Source organism: Mustela nivalis, assembly GCF_964662115.1.
Source record: "Mustela nivalis genome assembly, chromosome: 13".
Taxonomy (NCBI): domain Eukaryota; kingdom Metazoa; phylum Chordata; class Mammalia; order Carnivora; family Mustelidae; genus Mustela; species Mustela nivalis.
The window spans coordinates 80,984,544-81,010,297 of NC_139032.1; the positions used below are offsets into that span (position 1 = coordinate 80,984,544).

The 25,754-nt window shown below is 55.8% G+C and overlaps 1 protein-coding gene across 2 annotated transcripts; it reads right to left on the bottom strand.

Annotated features, from left to right (window-relative positions):
* Nucleotides 1-581: 581 nt before the first annotated feature.
* On the bottom strand, nt 582-25,678 carry LHX6 (LIM homeobox 6). 2 transcript variants are annotated; one of them, XM_082696579.1, is made up of 10 exons: nt 25,377-25,678; nt 24,140-24,211; nt 23,565-23,747; nt 23,127-23,248; nt 14,202-14,422; nt 11,245-11,345; nt 10,927-11,022; nt 10,539-10,713; nt 7,199-7,302; nt 582-2,778 (listed from the first exon to the last, which is right to left on the bottom strand). In XM_082696579.1, exons 1-10 carry the CDS (start codon nt 25,458-25,460, stop codon nt 2,758-2,760), a joined length of 1,179 nt encoding a protein of 392 aa, XP_082552705.1. In that variant the 5' UTR covers nt 25,461-25,678; the 3' UTR covers nt 582-2,757. The 2 variants fall into 2 exon arrangements, with proteins under 2 accessions (XP_082552705.1, XP_082552706.1); XM_082696580.1 differs by having other exon boundaries at nt 24,140-24,291; nt 25,377-25,432.
* Nucleotides 25,679-25,754: the final 76 nt, after the last annotated feature.

Here is a 25,754-nt window from a genome sequence, read left to right on the forward strand (position 1 = left end):
CCAGATGGTGTGGTGGCTCTGGAACCCAGTAAGATCCAGTAGGAGACCCAGTATGTGTCAAAGCTAGAGACTTGTCTCCTTGTCTCCCTGCCTCCCATCCCATATTCCCCTTTACTTCCCCAGACCAAACTCTCCCGAATCTTCCAAACAGGCTCCCCCTGCACTTCCCCTTCCAGGCCCCCCAATAACTTCTCTTTTGCACCTATTCTGTCCCGCACCCCAGCCCCCACAGCATGTCGGAGGGATCCATCTGCTACAGCATTAGCCAGACTGAGAGCTCCTCTAGGGCTGGTGGGCTGGGCCCTTCTCCAAGTGTGCAGAGCCAGCTTGGGGCCCAGCAGAAAGCATGCGTTCAGGAGTGGGGACACGGGACACAGCAGCCAGCACGACTGCCTACCAAGCTTAGATGAGAGAAGAAACTCACCGTTGTGCCTTGGCAGCACACAGCCGCGACTAACTGGGAAAGAGTACCAACTGCCCAGGAAGGGGGACTGCACTGTCCAGCGGCCCAGAACCCTCGGGGGCCGGGGGCCGGAGTCCTTAACCGGAGAGCAGGAAAGAAACGGAATCCCATCGTGTTCTGGATTTAAGTGCCCGCACTTCTACTTGCATTAACTTTATTTATTACACAAATAGGACATTTACAAAGCACAACATGAAAGGTATGTAACAAAACAGACATTGGTTTTACAAAAAAAAGTGCTTACAATTTTTTTTCCGTGTGTGTGTTTTCTCCCTCTGTTTTGTATTTAAATAAATAGTCTTGGTGGCCTGTGTGTTCCCAGGCTGCTCTAACAGGCTAGTGGAGACATGTCTGAATGGCAACGTGCTACAACCACGTGATCCACGCAAGGAACAGACCCTGGGGGAAGGCTCAAGGCAGAGTGGGTCCTGGCAGGGTTTGGTTGCCCACTTGGCCGTGGCCACATGTGTACCACATGGCTGTGCTTGGGGCTTCAATCATCAGGAGCAAAAATCAAAGGAAGCAGGAGAGCTCCCCAGTCACCAGGGATTGGGCCCCAGCACCCTGCACAGGGCCAGTACACGCCGCTCATTGGATAAGCTCTGAATCGAGCTGCACTGACCATGTTCTGGTGCTACCCTCTCTTGGCCCTGAGTCCCCCAGAACTGCCTTCGGAAGGGAAAGAAAGCCAGTTCCCTTCTTCGGCTACACCCATGCTTTGCCCTCCTCCAGGTCCCAGAGCAAGAAAGGCATATAAGTTTTCATTTTAAGCGCCAACTTCAAGCCTTTGGATTCCGAAACCTGATCCAGACTCCGAGAGTGATACAATCCATCAGCGATGTCTACCACGGGTGAAAGTGGGGACAGCAGATGCCTGTGTGCCATGAACGTGCACTTCCCATCCTAGAGTCTCCTTCCAGAAGCAATGCATCCGGCTAACCGAAGCAGGAGGGAGGACTTGGGCTAGAACAGGCTTACTAGCAACCTCTGGTGGGAAATACATCAGGACACCAAGTAATTCTGAAATTACAGGATACGCTTGGGACAAATGGGCGTCCCCTGAAAACATAAATCATGGTCTTGTGCAGCCCAAGCCCTTTTGTTTGGGGTGGAAGAGTTGCAGCAGAATAGGGTGGATGTGAGCACAGCTGTGTCTGGCCTCTGCTCCTGAGGGGGTGGGACTGGCTCCGTGCAGGGCTGGTGGGGAAGCCCCCCACGTGCCTCCCTGGAATCCGGAGCTTGGCACACTCACCTAGGCAGCAGGTACCCTCTCTCTACTCAGACCTGCGTCCAAAATGAGCATTCCTACTGCCATTTCCCTGGGCTCTGTTTCTGCAGCTCCCCCTCCAGGATGGCCCCTCCAAGGAAGATGTGACCCAACCAACCCTATCAGGAGTCAGCAAGTGGCCACCAAGGCTACCCTGCATAAGCGTTCAGAAATGCCATCACGCATATCAAACACCATCTCTGCCACGTCTCCTCTATATATGCTGGATAACTAGGTAGGAACAGAGTCTCCCCCTCACCCAGACACACCCCACATCTTCTCTTTCCTCTCCTTAAAATAGCCAATGCCTCCCCCACCAGCCCAGCAAGCCACATCCTTCTCCAGTGGGAGTCGCAGCCGCAACCCCCACCCCAGCCCCTGCCTATCCCCAGCCTCTTGGTCTGGGCAGGCCTCCATCTCTGCCCTGTTGGGCCTCTCAGTGTTGGTCAGTGTCTCTTCTCTCTCTGAATTAACTTGACATAACCAGACAGATGGAAATGATAAAATTAGAACATAGCTTTCCTTTGGGGACATCCCACAAACACTGTAGAGTTTTCCAGACAAAAGCAACAGAGTGGATAACATTGGGGGTTGTCGGCTATTCAGAATTCAGAGATGGTTGCAAGGAAGTAGTAAAGAAAGGCCAATACGGGAAGAAAGAAAACCTGTAAATTAGAAGGCTGTTGGCGTTGCACGATTCGATTTGGCCTTTTGCTATTGAAATCGGCTGAAGTTGAAGATGACTCCTGTCTAGATGGAAAAACAGGCCAGTTGTTTTCACCCTGATTCCAGATTTCAGGGAGCTCTGCCTTCCCAGAGGAGGACCCCGCAAGTGCTCTTGGCAGGTTCTGGATGTCAGCAGGAGGAGGGAAGGCCAGGCCCCAGGGCCGGGCTGGTGGCTGTCAGGAAGGTGGGGGAGGGTGGGTACGGAGCGGGTGGATCCCTGGCAGTGGCTCGGACACCGGCTTTCAGCGGCTGCGGGGCGGCGGTGGGGTGCCCGCGGACAGAGGCACCAGGGCCCGCGGCGTCAGTACTGAAAAAGGATGACCTGCAAAAGGAGGGCGCGGGAGGCGGCTGAGTCCGGGCCCTGCCCCACCGGGTGCCCCCCCCCCCCAGAGGTTCTCCAACGCATAGAGAATGCGGGTTGCTCAGGGCCCGGATCTGGATTCAAATCCTAGCTCCAACACTTATTTGCTGTGAGACCCTGGGCCACTCACTGCACCTCTCTGACTGAGCCTGTTTCCTCATCTGGAGAGCAGGGATGACAAAAGCTCTCTCTCGGAAGGGGGAGGCTTCAGTGAGATCAGAGAGCGGCAAGACGTGTCTGCGGGGCACTGGGTCCCGTGCCCAGCACTGTGGGAAGGGCCTCACTTATGTTATGGGACGAAAGCCTCAGCCCTATGAGGGTGCCCCGCGATTATGCCCATTTCCCAGGGAAGGCGCTGAGGCCCAGATAGGTGAAAATCAGTACGGCCGGGATCTCACAACGAGGAAGAGGTGGACCCAGACCTGGCCCAAGACCAAGCTCTCTGTGTTGTAACACATCGCCTCTGCCTCTGCGAGCCACGGGGACAGTCGTCCCAGACGCTCACCACGCCCCGGGCAAGGGCCGAGCACCTCACTGGATCTTCATGGAGCCGAAAGGCAGTCAGGTGCCGGACACACGTGGGTGATCAGGAACCGCCGGCCCCTTTCCCTCGCCCTCTTCCACCTCAAGCACCGGCCTGACCTCTCATTGTCCCCGCACCCCACTCCCGTGCTCAGCCAGCTCCCTGCAGGGCAGCTCAAGGATTACGGGCCGGCTGGTCGGCGGGAGGTGCCTCGCCGTAGTAACATTGTCAGGGTGATCCGGGGACATCCAGTGGGCATGGCCATTTGGCTGTTCCATTTTCAGATCGGGAACGTCCCTTGCCCAGAATGTTTACTATGAAGAGGAGCCGCAGGAAGTAACGGTGACGATGTCTGTAGCGGAATCATGATAACCCGCCTCTACGGAGCCTGTTCTGCGGCCCACGGGCTGTGCTCGACGCTTCCCACGCGTCGCTGCGTTGACTCTCAGCAACAGCCTTCGGTGGTGGTGGCAACTGTTATTATCCCCATGCTGTGGGCGTGGGAATGGAGGCTCAGAGAAGTGAACTGTGTTCCCCGGCCTCGCCGTGAGGAGGAGGCAGAGCTGGGATTCAGAATCAGCCTGACTCCAGAGCTCACACGCTACTGTCTCCCCCAGCCTGGGCAGTGCTCTTCTCTGACCACTGGGAGGCCTGGCTTTGGTCCCTTACTGAGAGAAGCTTTCTGAGGAGAGGTAAGACCCCACCCTCTCAGGTAAGCCCCTACCCTCTGCGGGCCTCAGTCTCTCCATCTGATCCATGATAAGATGGCCCTGATTTCTAAAGGCTTTCCAGGCTCTGGAACTGTGGAATCAGGGGACATGACCAAGGAGAAAGGCAGCTCTGGAAACTCTCAGGCACGTGTCGCCAAATGACGATGTGGCAGAGTCAGGGGTTGCTCCCTGCCCGTGCTCAGAGTGCTGTCCTCCTGGCCACACCAGGGCTGGTGCTGAGTGGGTTCTGAGCCTGCCGTGGGGGGTACTGAGTCTCCTCATGGCTCGGCCACACAAGCCTGGAGGGATTTGGGAGGAAGTCCATACACTCTTGGACTGATCACACACCGCCCACCAGGTCTCGTGGGTTTGGCAAGAGGTGGACAGAAAGGGTCCCCAGGAGCTGGCAGGAAGGACTGACAGTGAGAAGGTGGGAGGTCATGAAGGAGGGAGACACTTTTTTTTTTTTTGGCAAAGCTGCTGGATGTGAAGTTGGGGAGAAAACTCTGGCTAGGCAGCCAAACCCAGGGTCCAGAAACCTTCTCCAGCAAAAGCTTTCAGACCCGAGCCTGGCTCATCCTTCAGACTGAACCAGACATAACCACAAGCTTAGCTGAGTAACCAGGAGACAAGGCTCAGCTCCAAGTGCTGAGCCCAGCCTGAAACATTTCCGAGGCTCCCCGCTGTGCTGCAGGTAGAGCCTAAGCCCCTTGCTCCATGGTCCAGGCCCTTCGTGGTGTGACCCCTGCCACCTCATTGGGCCTCGGTCATGTTAATCACCCCATGGTCCCTCAGACCCAGGCTCCTCTCTGCCTCTGGACCTTTGCACATGCTCTTCTCTTGACATGGAACACCCTTCTTGCCATTCCCTGCTTCTCCCTGAGAGCTCAGGGCCCCTTCTTCTGGGTCTTCCAATGCCACGTTCATCCCTCACTTCAACTGCTCTGTCACCCTGCTCACCTCCTGCTCTGAGCCACATGTTCCTCGAGGACAGGGACAGTGCCAGCGTGCCTCTTCTGGTCCTGTGCCAAGTGTGACAGGACAAGTGCCCCCTCAGAGGAGAGTGGCAGCTCCAAGGCGAGCAGTCCTGGGATGGAGGCCAGCTCTACCCACACTCACCGTGTGGTACTGGTGAGCTGCTGCTCTGAGGACCTCAGTCTCCTTATCTTTACGTTGAGGACCATCCCCACACCCACAAACATTAATCAGAGTACGGAAAGCACGTGCTGGGAGTGGAGGCTTTGCTGGAGCAACATCAGCTCTTGCTGGGAGTGGCGCAATCTTGGGGGGTGTTCCTGGGAGGCTCCCCCCACCCCAGATCTGTGGGCTTTTGTACTGCACGCTGCTGTTTATTTCTCAATCCATCTGCGCCACCAGGTTGTCCACACCACCACCACCACCACCACTGGCACACAGGGGGGCACCCAGCAGGGGCTCATTCAGGATTAGTAGAGGTATCCTGCGGGAGTGGCTCCCCACTCCAGGCCTCCCCAGCAGACTCTCTAGAGGGGAGGCTGGGGAATCTACTTCTGTACAAGCTTCCCAGGTGATTCTGAGGCATGCAAAGACTGGGCTCTGCTGGCCTGGAGAGTCCCTAGAGGCCCTTCCAGTGGAAGGAACTGGCCCAGTCTTCCTGGCCCACCACACCTGCTGACTCCTGGGGCTCCCTGCCTCCCTGAGGCCTGCTACAGCAATGTCTCCAGAAGAGGCCTCCCTTCAATAAAACTAGAAAAATAAAATAAAACAACATAAAATAAAATAAAATAAAACAAAACAAAACAGGGGTCCCAGGCTGGCTCAGTGGGTAAAGCGTGAGACCCTTGATCTCGGGGTTGTGAGTTCAAGGCCTGTGCTGGGTATAGAGATGACTTAAAAAATAAAACCCTTAAAAGCAAATAAATAAAATAAGTAAAATAAAATTCAAAAAGAAGCCTCCAGGGCCTCCCCGCTGCCCCAGGACAAAGTACAGACTCCTCCGCCTTGCAGCCCTGAGTCCCCACTCCTTGCACTGCTCCTCTCAAGCCGGTGCCCCAGCAACGTTGAACTGCTCAGGGCTCCCCAAGAGCCAGGGTGGCTCGTGCTCTCCCTGATGAGCTCTGGCTCAGCCTTCAGGCCTGTGCACAGATGTTGCCCTCCTCCAGAGACTCCTCCTTGTGCTTCTCCTGAGTTGTGCCCTAACTCTCCAGCTCCCTGGGCTACCCCATCAGTTTCCTCACACTGTAGTGCTTCTGCCATGTCTCCTCCTCTAACCTGTGGCCCCCACAGAGTGGGCACCCTGCTCTCCTCACCTCTGTGTTCCTGGCCACTGACTCGGGCTGCGGAGCACAGTCAGTACATAGCAAATGTCAGTGGAGTGGATGAGGGGAGTACACCGGTTCCCATCCAGGCTCTGGGACCTGCAGCAAGCTGTGCCTCAATATCCCCACTCCTAAAACGAGGGGCTGTCCTAGGACAGAGGCCTTGCTAGGCTCACTGAGAGGCGTCTCGGCACGGAGAGGGAAGTGGAGTCCTACACACACTGTGGTCTCATCTAGAAAGCATGTGGTTTCATCTACTTTTATCTGTTTTATGGGTTCTGGAAAAAAAATTTTTTTTTAAGGTTCTGGTGCTTAGATACAAAGCTTTCAGGCCATTGGCCTGGGGGATGTCTAAGCAGCCTTCTGGATGTTCAGACCTGATGCTTGAGATAACCAGAGATCCTGCTTCCACAAAGGAGGCCCTGCCAGCTGACCAAAGTCCCCTGCTGCCCTGTTATCCCAGGGGTCCCCCCCTGATAGGGGCGCTCACTCAACAGACAGGGATAAAAGTGAGGAAGGAGAAAGAACAGGTGACAGTGTGGGATGCAGGGTGGTGTGTCATAGAAGCCTTTCCTGGAACCACAAAATGTGAGCAAAGCGACTAAGTTCACAAATCTGGGGAAAAAAAAAAAAAAAAGAGAGAGGCCAAGTATTGGTGGGAGGCCTAGAAGGAGGCCTGTGGGGGTGCTGGGCCCATAGAACACGCGGCTCAAGTGCCTGCTTTGGGGGCCAGGTGGGGGCTGGAGGATTCTGGGCAGAAAGGGTCTGCCACAGAGCAGCGTGGTGCCTGCCAGAAACCCATTGCTGGCCGGACAACTCTCCCCCACCACACCCAGCCTGGCTCCATTTACCTTCTCACCCCGGTTGGAGAGCGGCCCATCCATGTCGGCTTTGAGGTGGACGGGGGGTGCGGTGTAAGGCAGCCGGCAGTGCACCTGCCCGCACTGTACCTGACCTGTGGACGAGAGGACGCCTTGGAGCCCATCCCGCAGCCTCCGCGCACAAGCCCGTGCACCCCATGCTCAGCAAGCTGGAGCCCTGGGACCGGCTTCACTTTGACCGTGTACTGGCTGTGCGTGGTCTTGGGCAAAACTTCAGCAGAGTTGGTTGTAATGCTTGGGGTAAAAAGCTTTAGTCTATGAAGTGCCAGGTGATAACTGTCCAGCTCACTGACAAACACTCCTAAACTAATACGTAATTCAACACGGACATACCAAGCTCTACTCCATTACTAGTCTCCCCTCTTAATGCCTCTCCCTTCTAATCTGCCAGGTATCACTCAGGCTTTACCCTATACCTCCTAGAGGACCCTGCATTTGTATGTCACCTTAATGATGCTGTCCCTGGCCACCCTATTTATAACTGCAGCCCACCACCAACAACACTCACCCCTACCCTCCCTGGTCTCCTTCCCAGCTTTATTTTTCCTCCTTCGCACTTGCCATCATCTGACTTGTGGTACATTTTTACTGTTGACTTGTCATCGTCTTGTCTTGTCAACTAGAATACAAGCTGTAAGGAGGGCCAGAATTTTTGTCTGTTTTTCAGACTCTAGATCTTTATGGATTCCCAGCACCTGGAATGAGGCCTGACACCTAGAAGGTACTCACTGAATATCAGTTGTGTGAATCTCTGTACCTTATTCCAACATCTAAAATGGCAGCATCCCAGGGGAGAGCCCTATACAGTACAGAGACTTATAATTAATATGTAACTTAGGACATGTCACTGTGCCTCTCTGAGCTACAGTTCCCTCATCAGGAGAATAAAGCAATTATATAAGATTAGGGATTCTTTTTTTTTTTTTTAAGATTTTATTTATTTATTTGGCAGACAGAGATCACAAGTTGGCAGAGAGAGAGAGAGGGAAGCGGGCTTCCTGCTGAACAGAGAACCTGACGCAGGGCCGATCCCAGGACCCTGGGATCACAACCCAAGCTGAAGGCAGAGGCTTTAACCCACTGAGCCACCCAGGCACCCCAAGATTGGGGATTCTTATCCTGGGGCATTCTAGAAGTCCATGAACAGCCTGGGATTACACTGAAAACTATGTGTGTATGTGCATCTTTCTGGGGTCTGGTTCCAAAGCTTTTTATCAGCTTCCAAGCTCCGAGGCCCCAGGGAACTCAGAATTGTGTGACTTTTGTTAACTTCCAAGCAAACTGCTGAGGTGTCCCTCAGCCCTGCAGCAAGAGGCAGCAGGTCCAAACACCCTTGACATTTCCAGCCCTATGCTTTACTTTCACCTCAAAGTAAATAGGAGACGGCACCCTCAGCCCCCTCTCTGAGCATCCAAGACATATCTAGCCTTCATTGACAAAGTCTGTGAGGGGAGTCCCGGGGCCTGACTCTGGATGCCATGGCCCCACTCCCAAGGAGGTCACCAAGACCCATTGCCAGCTTCACAGCAAGTGCTAGCTGGCAGCCCAGACTCCAGGTATCTAGAGAGTCCCTAGTCCTTGGTGCCTTTAACAGATGATCTAGATAGTTCTGTGGACTCTGTGCAACCTGAACATAAATCATTGTTTAGAAAAGAAAGGAAGAAAAGTCCCTCCTCCGGAGCAGATGGTTCAGAAATGACACAGTGCAAAGAGACATGGTTTCCAACTGGCTGCCTGGTGCCATAGGCAGGATTCCACACCCCCAGCTGTGCCAGCCAGGACCACCACCACCACCACTAGGAAAGCAGCTAGGACGTCCCCCCATGGACTGAATGCTGGAGACTTGATGTCAGAGATCTTATCTGATGCTCTGAGAGAAGCCTTCTTATCATCCTCATTTTTGTAGATGACGAAATTGGTTTTCAGGGAAGCTAAGAAGCTTGCCTGATGTCCCACAGCTAGTGAGTGGCACGGCTGGGATCAGAAGCCTGACAGTCTCACCCTAAAGCCCCACAATCAACCATTAAGGAATACTGGCTCCCATTACTGAGGACCCTGGGTTTCTTCATCTGTGCAATGAGACAGTGATAGCTAATGCTTACACACATGCTTAGTATAGTGTCTGGCCCATGGCAGGGGCTCAGTGAATAGCAGGGCTCTCTCTCTGATGCTCCCTGTTCTCTTTCCCTTTTACTTGGAGCTGGAGAAGGGAGGATTTATGTTTGTGGGTATGTTGTGGCCACTTCTATTTTTCTGGTCACACCCAGCTTTGAGGAAACAAACAAGTTCAAAGGGAATGAAGATCCGTAATAAGCACCTGCTTGTTAGCAGACATAGAGAACATTCATTCCCCCAGAAATTCAAAAGGCCGCCTCCCTCTCTCCTCCAGGTTCCTGCTCAAAGGTCACTCCACCAGACCCGTTCCATCATCCCCATGGCATCTCCAGTCCCCACTGGCATGCCATCCCCTCCCTCCTTTATTAGCTGATTGTCTCTCCACTCACGTCCCACTCTGGAATGTGAACCCCAAGAGCACACAGATTTGGGTCTGTTTTGTTCTCCGTTGTATTCCAGTGCTTAGGACAGAAGGCACTCAGAGTAGTTACTGAACACATGCGTGGATTCTCACAACCCTGTGAAATAGGCATTATTAATGTCCCAGCGTGCAGCTGAGGATACTGAGATTCAAGGAGGGTAGGTCATTTGCCCTCGGCCTCCTAGCTCTGGATACTCCTGCCACACTGGCTGCCTTCTGCAACCCCAAAAGCACCCATGCCACAGTGCTTTCTGAGCTATGGCCTGCCTGCATTCAGCTCCTCTGCTGCTGGGCACTCCTACTTCCCCTCTCCTTGTGTCCCACTAATTCCTATCCATCCTTCCAGTCTCGGCTTGCTGAGAGGAGGCATCTCCACAAGCTTGCGTCCAGCTCCTTTCCTACAGCAATCATCAGGATTAAAACCATGCTCTCATCTGTCTGGTTATCGTGTGCCACGTTGTCTCTCCCACCAAAACGCAGGTTCCACCAAAACGTAAAGGCTTTCCCCATCCTGTTCTCTCCCTAGTCCCTGGGCGCTGGCACACAGAGTGGGTACTTGGAAAGTATTTTTTGAGTGGTTAAATGGCTTTTCTACAAAGAATCCCGTCTCCCTAAGGCAAAGACCGGGACCTTAGCCCCTCTCTCCAACCCCAGGTCCGAGGGACTGCAGACCCGACGTCCTCCCCCACCAGGCTCGCCTCCGCCTGCCGCGCGCTGCTGCGCGTGCCCCTCCCCCGCCGCAGACCCAGCAGCCTAGGTGGTGCGGTCACTTACTCTCAATGTAGCCGTGCAGGGTGACCATGCGCGCCCGCTCGGGGCTGCTGAACGGGGAGTAGTGGATGTCCTCGGACAGGGCGGAAGGGAGGCGGGACGGCGGCGCCCCGGAGGGCGGCACGGGATGCTGTGGTGTGTGCTTTTTATGACGCGCCCGGCAGTTTTGAAACCACACCTGGAACGACAGCCTCAGCAGCCTCAGCCTTGCGGAAAAGGGTCGGACGCGCCGCTGGGAGACCCCACGCGGGACTGCTTCGTCGCCTCCTGCGTTAGGGCGGCCACGTGCGCCCGGGCCTGTGGCTGGCTAGTCCGGCACACGCTGGAGGGCCCGCCCCCGGCCTCTAGGCCTCGCCCCCGCCCCCAAGGCCCCGCCCTCCCTCGGCCCCACCTGGATGACCCTCCGGCTGAGGCCCGTCATGTCCGCCAGCTTCTGCAGCGTCTGTGCGTCGGGGTTGTTGTCCTGCGCGAACTGCGCCTGCATAACCTGCGGGGAGCAAAAGGGGCAGTGAGGCAGGAACGCGCGGAGGTCTCCGAGACCCCGGCCCAATCAGAGAGGATCCGGCCCGGAGGCCACGCCCCAGACAGCTACGGCCCCTCCCCACCACCAGCGGGTCCGGGCAGAAGGGGCGGAGCCAGAGCCCTTCTAGGCCCCGCCTACCTCTAGGGTCCGCCCCCACCTTCGGCCCCTCGCGGTCCGCCGGGGTACCTGCAACTGCTCGGCGGTGAAGGATGTCCGCGCGCGCTTGGCCGGTTTGGGTTGACTGTCCTGTTCCGAGGGCACTGCCCCCTCCAGCGTGAGGCCGTTCCCTGGGGGTGACAGAAGTGGCTGACCACGCGTCCCCATCTCTTCTAGTGGCATCCTGGAAAGGACGGGGGTGGGGGCAGCTGGTCCCTGGAAGGGTCAGGAGTGGAGTTGGCTGGGAGCGGGGTTCCCAGAGTCCTAGTCCCTGAGCTCTGTCTTTAGAAAAGGGGCTGTCATTTCTGAGTGCTCTCTAAATACCAGACACTGCTCTTTCGGTGTGTCCTTTATGTCTGGCTCACGGCCCCATTTTACAGCAGAGGAAAGAAACCGAGACTCAAAGAGAAGAAAGTCCTGACTCAGGACCTTTCTCAGCTAGTAGCTTACAGCTGACAGACCCTAGTGGCCCAGACTGGACTCCCTCTTAGCTGAACTGGGCAAACCAAAGGCTGGTGGAGGTAAGATGCGAGCAGGTTACAGAACTGTGATTCTACTTTTGTAAAATATATGGAAGCAAAAAGGTTGAAAGAATACACACCAAGGTGCTCGCATTTATGCATCTAATGGAGACACTACTTTCAATATTCCTGTAACTTCTGAGGTTTTTACAGCAATCATATGTCACTTTATTTCTCTAACATTTAATTTTATTAACTGGCACATATGTTAGCTATTCTCTTTCCAGTTCTATGACTTTCACAGTCACACTAAATACATTCTCATCTTATTTTTAATACCTCATTTTTCTAGGTAATACAGACTTCTTATCAAAAACTCAGAAAAACGGGAGGCCTGGGTGGCTCAGTTGGTTAAGCAGCTGCCTTTAGCTCAGGTCATGATCCCAGCGTCCTGGGATCGAGTCCCGTTGGGCTCCTTGCTCAGCAGGGAGCCTGCTTCTCCCTCTGCCTCTGCCTGCCATTCTGTCTGCCTGTGCTCGCTCTCTCTCCCCTCTCTCTCTGATAAATTAAAATCTTAAAAAAAAAAACTCAGAAAATTCAGATAAGCACAAAGAAGAAAATAAAAATCACCAGTAATTCCACCACTGTTCACAATTAGTTGTATTTTTTTTTTAATTATGAAAACACTATGTTGGGGGGGGGGGAACCAAAGCAACATGCCACCATATATACAGGGAAAAAAAATCTGGGAAGATAGATACCAAACTATGAGAGGTGGTGATGTTTAGAGTGATCTTTATCTTCTTCTTTTTGCTTAACCGTCTTTTCTAAGTGTTCTATGACGGAAGGATGTGTGTTTAAGCTTAAAAGTAAAAACAGCAGGGGGGCCTGGCTGGCTCAGTTGTTGGAGCATGTGACTCTTAATCTCTGGGGTCTTGAGTTCAAACCCCACCTTAGGCATGGAGCCTACTTAAAATTTAAAATATAATAAATAAATAAAGAGTAAAACAGGTTCGAAACTGAGGGCTGGTCAGTAAAGGGGATCTAAGGCCCCAAGCCTTCAAGCTGCCCTACATGGTAAGTGTCTGGAGTGGCATAGAGGTGAGAGCAAGAGTTGTAACTAGCAAGGGTGTGGCTAGGGGTAGTCCTGATTGGTCCAGAGAGGAAGGAGGTCACTGATGGACCATGGTGTAGGGGGAGCCCTGACTCCTGGGATTCCATCCCAGTGCCACTGCTGACTTGGCCGCTATGGCAGGTAACTTCATACAATCCCAGCCGCACTTGTTTCCCACATAGGCCACTTTTAGTCCTGATCCTGGCTAGTCCAAGTTCCCAGGCTAGAAACTGAGGCAGGATGGTCCATACACCTCCCCAGAGGCCCTCAGGATGGGATAGACACTTTGCGGTATTAATGTCCCCTAGGAGAGCAGGCAGGACAAGGATTGGTGTGCCATTTTCTCAATGGGAAAATGACACTTATAGGGACAGCCACATCCCCGCAGCGTCCCTTGTTTAATGAGGTCTAATTAAGGGTCCCTGGAGCTTGGGAATGGGGTGATGTGCTATGGTGGTTAAAAGCCTGGGCTTTGGAGTCAAGCCAGCCTGCTAGTATGTAACCGTTGGCAAATCCATACTGCAGATAACCTCTGCCTGTTTCCTCATCTGTAAAATGAGGACACATCAGCTACTTCTTAGGGTTTTTGTAAGGATTATACAAAATAATCCACATTACGGAGAATTAGCAGCTTCCAAAGACCCAGACAGGAAAATGATGGAAAGGGTCCCTGACTCTACCCTCAGCCCAACCCCTATTCCCACCCCTTTCTAACCACCAACCCCCCTGTGTCTCAACTCTCACAGTCCCTGGAAGATGTGGACCCTGTCTGCTGGCCTATGTGTTTTAGAGAGACACAGTATTGGAGCCAGAAGAGATTTAGGGATCTTTCTCATTGACAGAGTATCTTGCACAGATGGGGAGACTGATGCCCAGAGAAGAAAGCTTCACACATTTCCCAGAAGCAAAACAGAGCTCACATCTCCAGACTCAAAGTCTTTTTCTTTATAGTCTAGGAAGAAACTCCCACCCCCAAACCTCTGGCTTGGAGCTGCTGGCACAGCAGTTGGGAGAACAGAGTGGAATCATCTCTCCAGGACTGGCCCGTGGCTAGGTCCAGGCAGCAGGAGTGGACGAGTCCTCAGGCCAACCAGAGCTGGCCAAAGGTGGAGTAAGGCTACCCCATTATGAGAATCATCTCTAGGGCTCCCTTGAGTGTCTCCTAGCTGTCTTTGATAGGGGGTCTGTCTTATCATTAGCTCCATTTTACAGATGAGAAAACAATTGCAGAGGCAGACTGTGACTTCCTACGCCCAAGCAAACGGTGGAGCCAAAAGCGTGGGCAGCCTCCAGGTAGTGAACTGAGAACCTGCTCCTAGAGAAGTGTGGTCAGTTCCTGTGGTGCTGGGGTGGGGTGGGAGAGGGCTGGGCACAGAGGTGTGGCAGGGTGCTGGGTGGGGCGGGTTGGGTACCGTTCTCGGCGGCCCTCTTGAGGTTCTCGATCATGGTGTCGTAGTGGATGCGGCACAGCACCTTCTCCTCGACCAGGCCAAACTCCTCGCCCGTGGACAGCTGGCGCTTGCACGAAAAGCAAGCAAAGCAGGCCAGATGGTAGGCATTGCCGCGTGCCCGCCGCACCCAGTCGCTGGCATAGATCTGTCGACCGCACCGTGCACACTTGGTCCCAAATCGGCTGCGGGACACCGGGACAGGAAAGGGGGGTGGCGAGGCTCAGACAGGCTCCTCCTTCCCCCTCCAAATCCCACTGGCCCACCAGCACCCTGCCTCCTGGCCTTTGCTCACCCAAATTTCCCTTTGCCTGGATCTGCCCTGTATTTCACACCCCTGTAGACAACAGTGCACCTTCACGGTGAAGGTGAGCTGGTGGGTGGTTTTTACTTTCTTCTTGGTGCTTTTCTGAGTTTCCCAAGTTTTCTACAATAACCCCTTACATTTGTATGTAACTAATCTGTTCATTAAAATATATCGTGTTAGGAAAAATATAATAACATAGTAACATGCAAAGTTTTGAGCACTTACCACGTGCCCAGCAAGTTTCTAACTGTTTTATGTTGATTATCCCAGTTAATCTTCATTTTGCAGATGAGGAAAATGGGGACCAGAGAGTTAGAGTAACTTGCACATCACACAGTTTGCAAGGTTAGAAACCCAAGATGAATAAACTGTACCCCAGTGGTAGAGATACTCAGTTTCTTGGAAGCATAGACAGATATACACTTGCTGGCTTTGTGCCCTTAAGTGAAGTGTTTAACCCTCTGAGTTCTCACTTTTCCTGCCCTGAGCTGAGCTAGGTGACACTGCAGAAGCTACTGCTTAATACTCTGCAGGCTATTAAGTACCAGCCAGTCGCAAATCAAACAAACAAACAAACAAAAGGCCCAGATCAAATGTCCCCTCCCCCTTAAGCCTTTCCTGTTGGGCCTTTTTCCCCATCTCCCCTACCCACCCACCCCCTGTCTTGTAGTGCGGCTGTTTGGGTATGCCTGCCTCCACTAGCGGCCTGGGAGCCCCTCCAGGAAGCAGCAGAGTCTGGTTTACCCTGTCCTAGAAGTCAGCGCAAGACCTGACCCCTGAACCCCAGGGAAGGTTTGTTAAGTAGATGACTCATCCTGTGAACCTGTCCCAACACTCAAGTTTCCTCTGGTGTGCACTCTATTTCAGGGAATGAAGCCACCATGCATCCAGCCCCTCAAGCTCAGAAACCTAAACCATGCACCCCTCCCTCTCCTCAACCCCACATCTAACCAATCACCTGGCTTTGCTGGTTCTTTTTCCTACATATCTTTGGGACCCAGGTGCAGTGCCACAGCTGCTCTCCTAGGCCAGAATCTGCCCTGCTCTGCCTGTTGCCAGCTCTACCAGGGGCCAACAACCATTCCTCCATACAGTGGCCACAGCGAAGTTTCCAGCATGTGCAGTGAATCCTGTTCTGCCCAGCTTAAAATCCTTTGGTGACTCCACTCTACCCTCAGGATCTGGTTCAAGATCCTTGGCGTTCACAAAGCCCAGCAGACCACAGCCTCTTAGACTCATCTCTCTCACTTTCCCCACCCCACACCCAAGCAGGAGTCCCAGGCAGCCCTGATGGAAGGTCAGTGCCAGGTCTCTATGGCGCTCCTCTGAAGCGCCTTCCCCAGCCCAGGCCTTTGCACAGACAGTGCTCTTCGTACACCTTCTCCCTGAAGAGTCCCCCAGTTCCAGCCCCAGACTAGCAGCATTGGTCAGGCGGGTTCGTAAATGTCGGATTCTTCTCCTTTCCCTCCCACCCCCTGTATTCCTGGGAGAGGACCAAGATCTGCTTCTGTGTCCCCAGGGCCAGCACACTTCCACCCAGAGGAGCACTCAGAATTGCCTGTGAATGTGCCCAGAAACCAGCCGAGCAAATGCGCTCTGGTTACAGCTTCGCCTGCCTTGGCAAAGGCAAGTAACTGTCAATTGAATAAACGGTCTTGGGTTAAACTGAGTGCGGGATCGAGGAAGCCTCGGCCCGCCCCGACTCCAGACGTAACTCCAACGCAACTGTCTCTGACCCGGAGCGTAAGGGGACCCTGTGGCTGGCGGCGCGGTTTACTCGTTCGGGCTGTGCTGCGCGCCTCTGCTGGGTGAACCGCCTCCTAAACTGAGGCGGTTCCGGACCTCGGAAACTCGGCTTCCCCAGGGGACCGCCTAGCACAGCCCGCGGTTTCTTTCCCAATCCCGCAGTAAAGGGAAGAGGAAACCGCTTCGCCCACCCCTGCCTACTCTCACCGAGGGGCTGACCCGGAGTTCCGCGGCCCGACTGCCAGTACGCGGATTAAGAACACGTACTGGCCTTGGGAGACAGGGGCCAGCCGAGGGCAGAGCAGGTAGAGCGATCCAGGGTTCCGGGGCGCAACGCAAGCCGCGTGAGGTGGAGACTCTGGCACCCATTTTGCACACGTGGAATCGGAGGTTCAGAGCGGACAAGTGACTTGCCCAAGACCACAAAGAGCGTGGGGCTCGGGGTTGAGGTCCGTTCTGAAGTGCAAAAAAGGAACCTCGAACCTGCGGAAGCAGTTGGGCGAGAGATGATTAGGAATGGATCCCAGGTGTATTAACTGGAAACGGGCCTGGTTTGACCCCGTCGCGCGTCCCGACTCCCAGCCACGGGTCACAGAAAGTCCCGTGCGTAGGACCTGAGGCCCAGCGGATTCGGGGAGGCGGGGAGTGCCTTCCCTGGGAGAGGGGAGAGCAGGGAAGGGGAAGGTCCGGGCCTTTCAGAGGCCACATGAGAGCGACTGCGTCTCCAACCTGTGGTCTCCGTGGGCCACGACCCGTGAGCTGCGCCAGAGCACACGACCCCGGATCCTCGCGCGCGGCTGTGCGAGATTCCTTGTCCTTTGCCCGAGATGAGTCCAAGACACCCCGCGCACCCCGATCTTTCTGCTCCACACGGCCGATCCGCCGGCGCCTTCTGCGCCTACGCTGTACATCTTACATTCCGTGCTCCCCAGCGGACTCCGCGAGTGAGCTCTCACCAACTTTCCCACCCTCCACGCGTCACCCCAAATGATAAAAGCTGTCCCAGCCCTAGGATCTCCCCGCGCTCGCCGTGGTTCGTCCCAGTCAACGAAATCGCCTTCGCGATGGGTCCTTGGATGGGAGTGAGGGGGTCATTATACAGTTTTGGATGAGTTTGAGGGCCGCTCCTGAAACGTATCCTCCACCCAGGGCAGGGGTCAGTGGCACAAACAAGGGGGCACGAGGAGGCTTACGGATCGAGGTTCTCTGACAAACCGATAGACTCCTTCCCAGGCGGGCTGCGAGGCCCGAGCCGCCGGATTCCGGAAGCAGCGAAATCGGCGGCGAGACAACGAAACTTCAAGAATGGGGTGTTCGGGAGCTGCGAAGGGAGCGCCAAAGGGATTAGGGGGCGCGGCTACCGCCCCTCCGCCCCCAGCCTTGTGCGCGCCCCTCCCTGGATCCCGAAGCGCCGTGGGGTAAAGGCGCAAGGGACAGACACGCTTTGGGCGTGGAGAGGAGTCCGGCAGACGCTGCGCATACTGGCAGCTGCTGAAAGGAGTGCGGTGCCATAGTACATCTCCTTACCCTCTCTTCCCTGAGTAGGGAACAGAGACATCTAGGTACTCCTGCGGAGCTGTGCGCCCTTGACCAGGTCAAGCTCACTCTCCCGGCCCACTTCCAATGGATACTGAGTTGGTGCTCAGCCATTATTTGTTGGATGAATGAGCCTCAAAGAAAGAGCCTTTCCGAGTTTCACTACGACTCCTTTCCGCCTTATTAAGATACCCGAAGCTAAACCGAAGCTCCGAATGGGAAGGCCAATGTTAGTTAGGAAGCCTGAGAGTCTGGTGCGGAAACTTAAACCAGAATTCAGGTATTTTGAGTTCAGAACACTCACTGATGGCTTAGGGAGATTCTAAGAGGACAGCAAGATGGAGTGGAGGAGGAGCCTTTTCTATTCCCTCTGTTCCTTCCTTCCTAGGCAAACTCTTAAGAGAAGAAGCCAGGAAAAGCAGAACCAGCAATTATGAGGTTAAAATGCCCTGCGCCTCGGAGGTCCCGGCCCCGAGGCCCCTCCCCAGAACTCCTCTCTCCGCTCCCCCAACATCTGTCCCCCAACAGCTGGCAGCCGCTGGGCTGCTCTCTGCCACGGTGGGGGGCCGCTTCCCAGCTCTGAGCCTCCCTGGGGACCCTCGCTCTGGGGGAGGGGGTGGGGTTCTCCCACTGGAGCCGGCGGTTGGAGCTTGGGCTCTAGCTGGAAAGCCTGAGAAGGCTGAGGGCTTGCCCTAAGTCACAAGGGCCAAACAGGGGACAGGAACTTCAGCGGGCAGGCCCGGTGGCCCAGCCCAGGACACTTTCTGAACCCCACCCGGATCAACGCCAGGAGCAGCAGTTAACCCTTTATTCCCCACTCCAACAGGCAGGAGGCAAGAGGGCCAGAGACCATGGCGACCTGATCATGGCAAAGTTGATCTAGTCACAGCCTCTGAGGAGGTCACTCCTGTCCCCATGCTCCCAGAGCCTACCCGGGAAGAGTCCCACACCAGAGCATACAGCTGGTGATCCTTGTGTAAAGCCAATGAAACTGGGCAGGGAATCTCAGAGCCGGGAGAGAGGGGTTTTTGCCATTCCATGACCTCTCTTTGTAGAGAGCTTCTGCTAACATAATCTCACCTATAAAAGAACAGTCTTGAGTGTTTAGACACAGGGATGGCCTTGGGGATCACCCAGGTTCTGCCACTTACTAGCTGCGCAACCTCCCCTCTGAGGACCTCAGTTTCCCCTCCTATAATGTGGGGATTAGGACAATGCAGTAATCACAGGGTGGACCTGAGGATTCAATGAGATGGAGCCTGCCAGAGTTAACATGGTTCCTGGCTTGAGAAAAGCTCTAAAGATCCTGGGGAGCAGTAGCCTCGCCCCTGCCCAGCCCCTCTTACACTCTCTCATTGAGTGACCCTGGGCTCCACATTCCTCTCCCCAAGGGCCTCAGTCTCCCCAATCACACAGTGGGCATGATGCTTGGTGGGGGCTGAAGAAGGAGGCACTGCAGATCAGTTCATGCCCCTGTTTTGGGGGGCAGCAGTGGCAGGTCAGTGGGTGGGAGGAAGCTGTCTGAGGCTGTGGTTGCTGAGGGCAGTGAAGATCTGAATGGCCCAGAAAGGAACACTGTCCCCACCCCACTCTCAGGACTTTTCTTCACTTCTTGGAAGAAAATAGAACGAAAAATTGCCTTAACAAAAGAAGAAGAAGAAATTAAAAGCAATATCAGATTTTCCCTGGCAGTCTGCTAGGACTCGGGGAGTGAGTTACCAGGTTACCAGGGTTACCAGGAATCTGGCTGAACCCACCAGGGCTGGTGAGGTCCCTCCTTGGAAGGAGAGTTGGAGAAACCAAAGCAGAGAGGCTGAGCAGTCTTGCCCAAGGTATCCCCTCCATGCTCTGCAGCTCCCTCCCTGGTGAGTTTGGAGGGCCTTCCTAACTTCTAATTCCTGTGCCACCAACACCAGGCTCTGCCAAGGGAGACTGTGGATCTACAGGACGGTGTCAAAGAAGGGCAAGAAGAGGGATGGAACGGAGGAGAAACCCTTCCCTGAAGGATAAGACCTGAGCCCAGAGGACCATGGAAGCCCTCTGGTGCCCATTCATGAGGTCTCAGCCACTTCCTTTCTCTCCCTGCCTTACTGGGAGATCTTGATCTCCCCTAGGGCAGAATGCTCCAGTCCATATCCCACCAGATCCTTGACCTTGGGCTTCAGGAAACAGAGGGCTAGAAAAACGCAGTGCATGGCCTCTCCCTAGCCCCAGCTCCTGAGGGTGAACTCTGCCTCCCATGTCACCATTCATGCTTTCTCCAAGAAAAGCTCCTTTGTGGCAGCCACCCAGAGCCTGGGCTGCTGTGAGAGCTGACAGCTGTCCCCGCCTGGCGCTCCGTGGCTTTTTCTTTCCCTTCTTGTGGGTTTTATTATTATTTTTATTACAGGTGGGGTTGCCAGGGATGGGTTATGCCTGCAGGGAGACCTGGTTGGCATAGACATGATCAGGAGAGCCCACAATTCTTCCCTCATTCCAGCCAATGGGAGCTTTTATCCCCTTTTCTTAACCAAAAATCTGTTTTAGTTTTGCTTTCAGGGATTTTATCCCTGGAAAAGGATTAGCGCTCAGAACCTGCTGCCTAGAAATTACCTGCCCCCATCTCTCCAGGCAAATCCTGCTCCTCAAACTGCCAGAGGAAATGCCATCAGAGGATTGTGCCCAGCATCCACTCTACCAGGGGTGACAATGGTGACAATGGAGACATCCATAGCACCTGCCATTTAGGGAGACTCTAATGAGCCTTCCTCTCTCCACTGGCCTCCTTAGCAGCTCAGACAGACAACCCTGGAAGTCAGACACTGAGGGCAGAAAGATGTAGTTACTCGGCCAAGGTCACACAGTGATTCAGCATTGGCCTGGTAGAGCCCAATTACTGCTTGTCCCCACAACAGCTACACACCCCTCCCTCCCATCCTCAACCCCACTGCAGTAGGAAGGGGGACTCCAGAGCCAGTGAGGCTCCGAACAGCGGAATCAGGATCTAAATTTTGACGAATCCTTGAAGGTCTAGCAAAGCACAGCAGCTAAAGAGGCTTGGTCCAGTCTGGGCATGAGTTGAAGCTGGAGAAGCAGGGAGGAGGCTACCGGGTCCGCTCGTCACCCAGAGGGCCAGGAGAGGGATGGAGCCCTGCCTTACACTGCAGGGGGAGGCCGAGATATTGTCCTGCTGGCTTCCTCAGCCTGGAGCCCTGTCCCTGGCTAGCTGATGAGCCCAATGAGCCCTAAAACAGCAGCTGGCCTGAATTTTGGTTTGTCTTGTTTGTTTGCTTTGTTTTGTTTTTAACCGAGTGAAGGCAGGCATAGAGCAGGGAGGTGGCAAGACCAGGACTCCAACCTCCATTTCCTGCCCTGGCCAGCCAATAGTCAGATGGGACAGTGGAGAAAGACATACCCACTAGGTAACGATAACCTCCTGGGACGCACACATGTGGCAGTCCACATCCACAAATCCATGTTTACATCACACCCTTGGCTCCTCAATGCCAGGGTGAAGGCCTTCGGCAGGAATGTTCCCTCAGAGGGGAAGTGGAGGAGGAATGACAGGATTTCAGAATTCTCGCCCTGTCACCTCTGGGTCCCAGTCCAGACCTAATCTTGTCTCCACTACCTTGCCCACAGGCACACATACACACATATGCACACACCAAGTCCCAACATTCACATGGATACACACGCTCTTGACGCTCACACATAAACTAAAAGACAAATACTCATCATAAAGGAGTACGCACACTGCCCTCATACCCCTGACCTTGTTCAGGGACACATTCCTCCAGTGCCACTGCTCAGATGCAGACAACACAGACACAGAGACACCCCTTGCATGCTGAGTTCCAGGTCCTGGGAGGGAGACACGCCCTCCCCCCCCCCATGCACATCCCAGGTGTACAACCTTTCACATCCATACACAGAAGAAGAATCCACTTCTGAAACCATGCTTCCTGTGGTTTCCCCAGAGTACTACAGCCCCCAACACTGGAGACCTCACCCTAGTCTCAAGATCCTCTCTTTCCCATGGCCAGGAGACTCAAAGCCAGAGCTGAGGAAGCAGGCATTACCTACCACCAATTTCCTTGATTCTCAGGGGCCTTCTGGACCAGGGGTCTTTCTAGTAAGACTGAAGCCATGACCTCTGCAGAGGCAAGGATGGGAAGGATCTCTGTGGGCTACGATCGTTCTAGGGGAGTAGCTTTCTCCACTTCCGGACAAAGCCCTTGGGAACAAGCATCCCTCCCAAGAACCAGTCCCACTCGGCTCTCCCGGACTCTGTAGGCCCGGTGGCCAGGCCTCACGTCAGGTTCACGCTTCCCGCCAGGATCAGGCCAGTGGCTGCTGTGCCCCTGACCTCGCAATGACCTCGACCCCGTGACCAGGTCAGGCCTGGGCGCGCAGTTAGGAGCCGGGCGCACGCCTGCGGCGAAGACTCGGCGGCGCGCGGGGAGGGTGAGCCTGGTGCAGGGCCACGGCTCTGCGGCGCGGAGAGCCCAGCCCACGGTAATCCTACTCGGGGCGCCGGTTGCTGGGCCCGACTCTTCCCCCTTCCTGTCCAGGCGGCGGCTCAGAGTCAGAGCCTGGAACCGGCAGCGGCTGAAGCCCGGGACCAAAACGACCGCGGAACCGAGACTGAAACAGGCGCCCCCGAACCCGGGCAGGATCCCCCGACTCGGCGATACGACACGCGAGCGACGCCGGGGTCTTAGTTGAGGCGGAGCCGGAAAGGTTGGGGCTTAGGACCAAGCGTTTGGATAACGGACAGGATCTGAGAGCTGCGAGGCTAGTGCTTGGGGCCGGAGCAGACCCAGACCCACGGAGGAGTCCAGGGCAGAGCAGGAGACTGGAGCCCAGCTCTGGGACGGCGGGGAGAGACGCCTGCGCGGCTGGAGTCCGAGTGGGGTTGGAACCCAGAGCTGGAGCGCCCTGGAGGTGCAGGCGGATCGCGGCTGGGATCGGAGCGGGTCGGGGCCAGAGCCCAGGACGTCAGAGCTCGACCATCGGAACTGGAGCCAGACACTCTGTAAGCCCCGAGACGGGGCCAGAGACGCGACCAAAACCCAGTGGGCCGCAGGAACCGGAGGCGGGTGGCGGGCCGGACCTGTCCCGGCACCGGCGCGCGGCCTGGAGCTCCTCGTTCCGGGCGCGGAGAGCGCGCTGATTGAGCCCGCGCGGCGCGCAGGGAGTGCTCTCGGGGTCCGGGCTTCGGCGGCTCCGGAGACCGCGCGCCGCCAGGGTGTTCTCCGCGCGCGCCGGGTGGGGGGCCTGCCTGCAGCGACACTGCTGGCCCAGCGGCCGCAGCCTACCTGAAGTAGTCCATCTTGCAGAAGATCTCCTTGTTCTTGATGTAGCAGCTGTTCTGCTGCCTCAGCGACGTGCGACACACGGAGCACTCGAGGCACCGCACGTGCCAGATGAGGTTGTTGACCTGGGGAGGGGGCGGAGGTGGGGGACGGCTCAGAGCGGGCCTCTTTTCACGCCCGGCCCCATTTGTAGATACTGTAGCTGGAGGTCTGAAGGTGTGTATGACTTCCCCACTTTTCTTCTGTGACGAGGAAGCTTAGGAAGGTAGAATTACACTCTTCCCATTTTTCAGACGGAAACCTGGGGGTGCCGAGAGACTCTAAGATTTACCCAAGGACGCGCGGTCGTAAGAACTTAGTGGACCTGCGCCGGCGTTGCGGTCCTCAGGGATGCAACCCACACCCCACCAACAGACATGCAACACCCCGCCCCCGTCTCACCTTGAGCAGATACCGGTCCAGGATCTCAAGGCCGCAGCTGGAGCAGATGTTCTTGCCGGCGGACGGCACGGAGGAAGCGGCAGAAGGAGGTGAACAGACAGACGGCGTGCTAGGTGTACAGGGGGAGGCCCGGCCTTCGTCCTTGTCCAGAGAGCCTGCCAGGGCCTCGGCGTCCGACTGAGCCTGCAGTCGGGGAGAAAGGGAGAACCGCGCGTTGAGCTGAGCGCCCAGCCGGGTGCCCAGCGTTGCGGCTGCCTCGGAGACAAATCTGGGGCCCCAGCGCATCAACTGACAACGAAATTCTCCCCAGACGCCGTTCCATGGACTACAGGATGGGAATGGAAGGGCCTATTGGAGAGGAAGGGACAGCCCCAACTTTTAGCCCTCGTGTCCTGGGTGCTGGGGACGGTTAAAGTCTACCTTTCCGGCCGGAAAACAGAGGTTCGGAGAGGGGCGGCGCCTTCCCGCAGTCCCCCGGCGCAGGGGCAGCGGTTCGGGGCCGGAAAGCCGGTCAAGGTCCCCAGGGCCCGCCAGCCGGCGTACCGGGGAGCGAAGGCAGGACCGAACGAACTCACCATGGCGGGCGGCGCGGTCCCTTCAAGGCAGCGGGTGGTCGCTTTGCAGCCGGACCCTGGCTGGGCCATCACCTGGGGGAGGGGGAGGGAACTCAGGCGGCGGCGGCTGCAGAACTGGCTCCGCGCAGCCTGAGCCCAGCGCCTCCCTGCGCCTGTTATATAAACCGGCGCGGAACAATGAGTCTTAACTTTGTAGTGGGCATTTAAAGCCCTTCCCCACAAAAGCGGTGTCTCTCTAATGAAGCAATTTGAATTTGGATTGGATTTTTTCCCTCTCTCTCCCCCTCTCCCTGCACTTAACCCGTGGCTCTTGAAGTAATCGCTTAGTTCCCTTGCAATCCAAGCCTCTGAGGGGGAAAAAAAACACGCGCACACACACAAACTACCTGCAATTAGAAATTGTCGTGAATGCCCAAGATAAGAGGTAGCCAGAGTGTCAATTCCAACTGTCAATCAGTGAGATCCATCAGGCCGCCCAAAGAATTGCAAATTTGATTTTTTAATGGTAGTAATTAAAAATCGAATTTTTTCTCCCTCCACCCCCCCTTTCCTCGCTCCCTTCTCCTCCTCTCGACACAAAATGCAAAAAGGAGAAAAGAGAGAAAGAAAGAAAGAAAGAAAAGAAAAAGGAGATGGGTGTGTGGGGGGGGCGTTTGAGGAAAATAATACCCGGAGCGCTGGGAGCATCAGCCCGCCAGCCCCGCGCGCGCTGAGAAATTGATGCGGCGATACTGACACGAATTCAGGCACCTTTCGAGGGCCAGTCCGAGGGAAACCCCGAGCAAAATGGGGGCGAGGTCCGGGGGGAAATGGGACCAAAAAGAGAAAACACAGGCGTCCAAGAAGAGGAAAAAAGCACCCTCCAGCCCCTCGGCGCGCCCGGGACCGGCCCCGCGTCGGGATTCTCAGCGTTGCGCCAGCACAACCCCCGGCGCATCGGCGCTATCAGCGCCTATTCAGACGGACAATACCCGCCTCGCCTCCTCTTGATTCGCCTGTGTCTTTGCTAAATCGCTTTTTGAGAAATTCCTCCAACATTTGCATAATGTGTTCCCGCTTTCCGCGACCCCCCCCCCTCCGCGCTCGCGCGCGCTCACACACTCACATACACACACTCACAGGCGCACCCCAGAAGCCCTCCTCCCCGCGGCCGCCCACCGCCCGGCCGGGCCCTGCGGGGTCCCGGCCCCTGCCCGACGGTGGCCCGGTCCGCTCACCCACTCGCTCGCTCCCTCACCTGGTCGGTGGCGGGGCCGCCCTCGGCCGGCAGCCGGCAGCCCTCGGGCAGCGCCGGGGCGGCGTTCTCATGCTTCCAGTACATGGGCCGGGGAGCGGCGGGCTCGGCGGGCACGCAGCGCGGAGAGCCGCGCGGAGAGGGGCCACGGCCGCAGCGGGAGCAGAGGCTGAAGCAGGAGCTGGAGGAGAGCGGAGGCGCCGGCCCCGCCGCCCCAGGCCCGGCCCCAGCCCCCGCCCCCGGCCCGCGCGCAGCCCCGGCCTCCCTGGCTGCTGCCGCCGCTGCCTCGGAAGAAGGTCCCGACAAACTTGGAGAGGCCCCCGCCCCCTCCTTCTCCTCCTCCTCCCCCTCCTGGTAGTCCTCCTCCTCCTCTCCCTCCTC

Coding starts and splice junctions, on each gene's coding strand:
- LHX6 (XM_082696579.1), bottom strand. CDS start 25,460: ATGTACTGGAAGCATGAGAACGCCGCCCCGGCGCTGCCCGAGGGCTGC. Junction 23,748..24,139: donor GGACCGCGCCGCCCGCCATG/GTGAGTTCGTTC, acceptor CCCCGACTGCAG/GCTCAGTCGGACGCCGAGGC. Junction 2,779..7,198: donor TCTCCAACCGGGGTGAGAAG/GTAAATGGAGCC, acceptor CTCCTTTTGCAG/GTCATCCTTTTTCAGTACTG.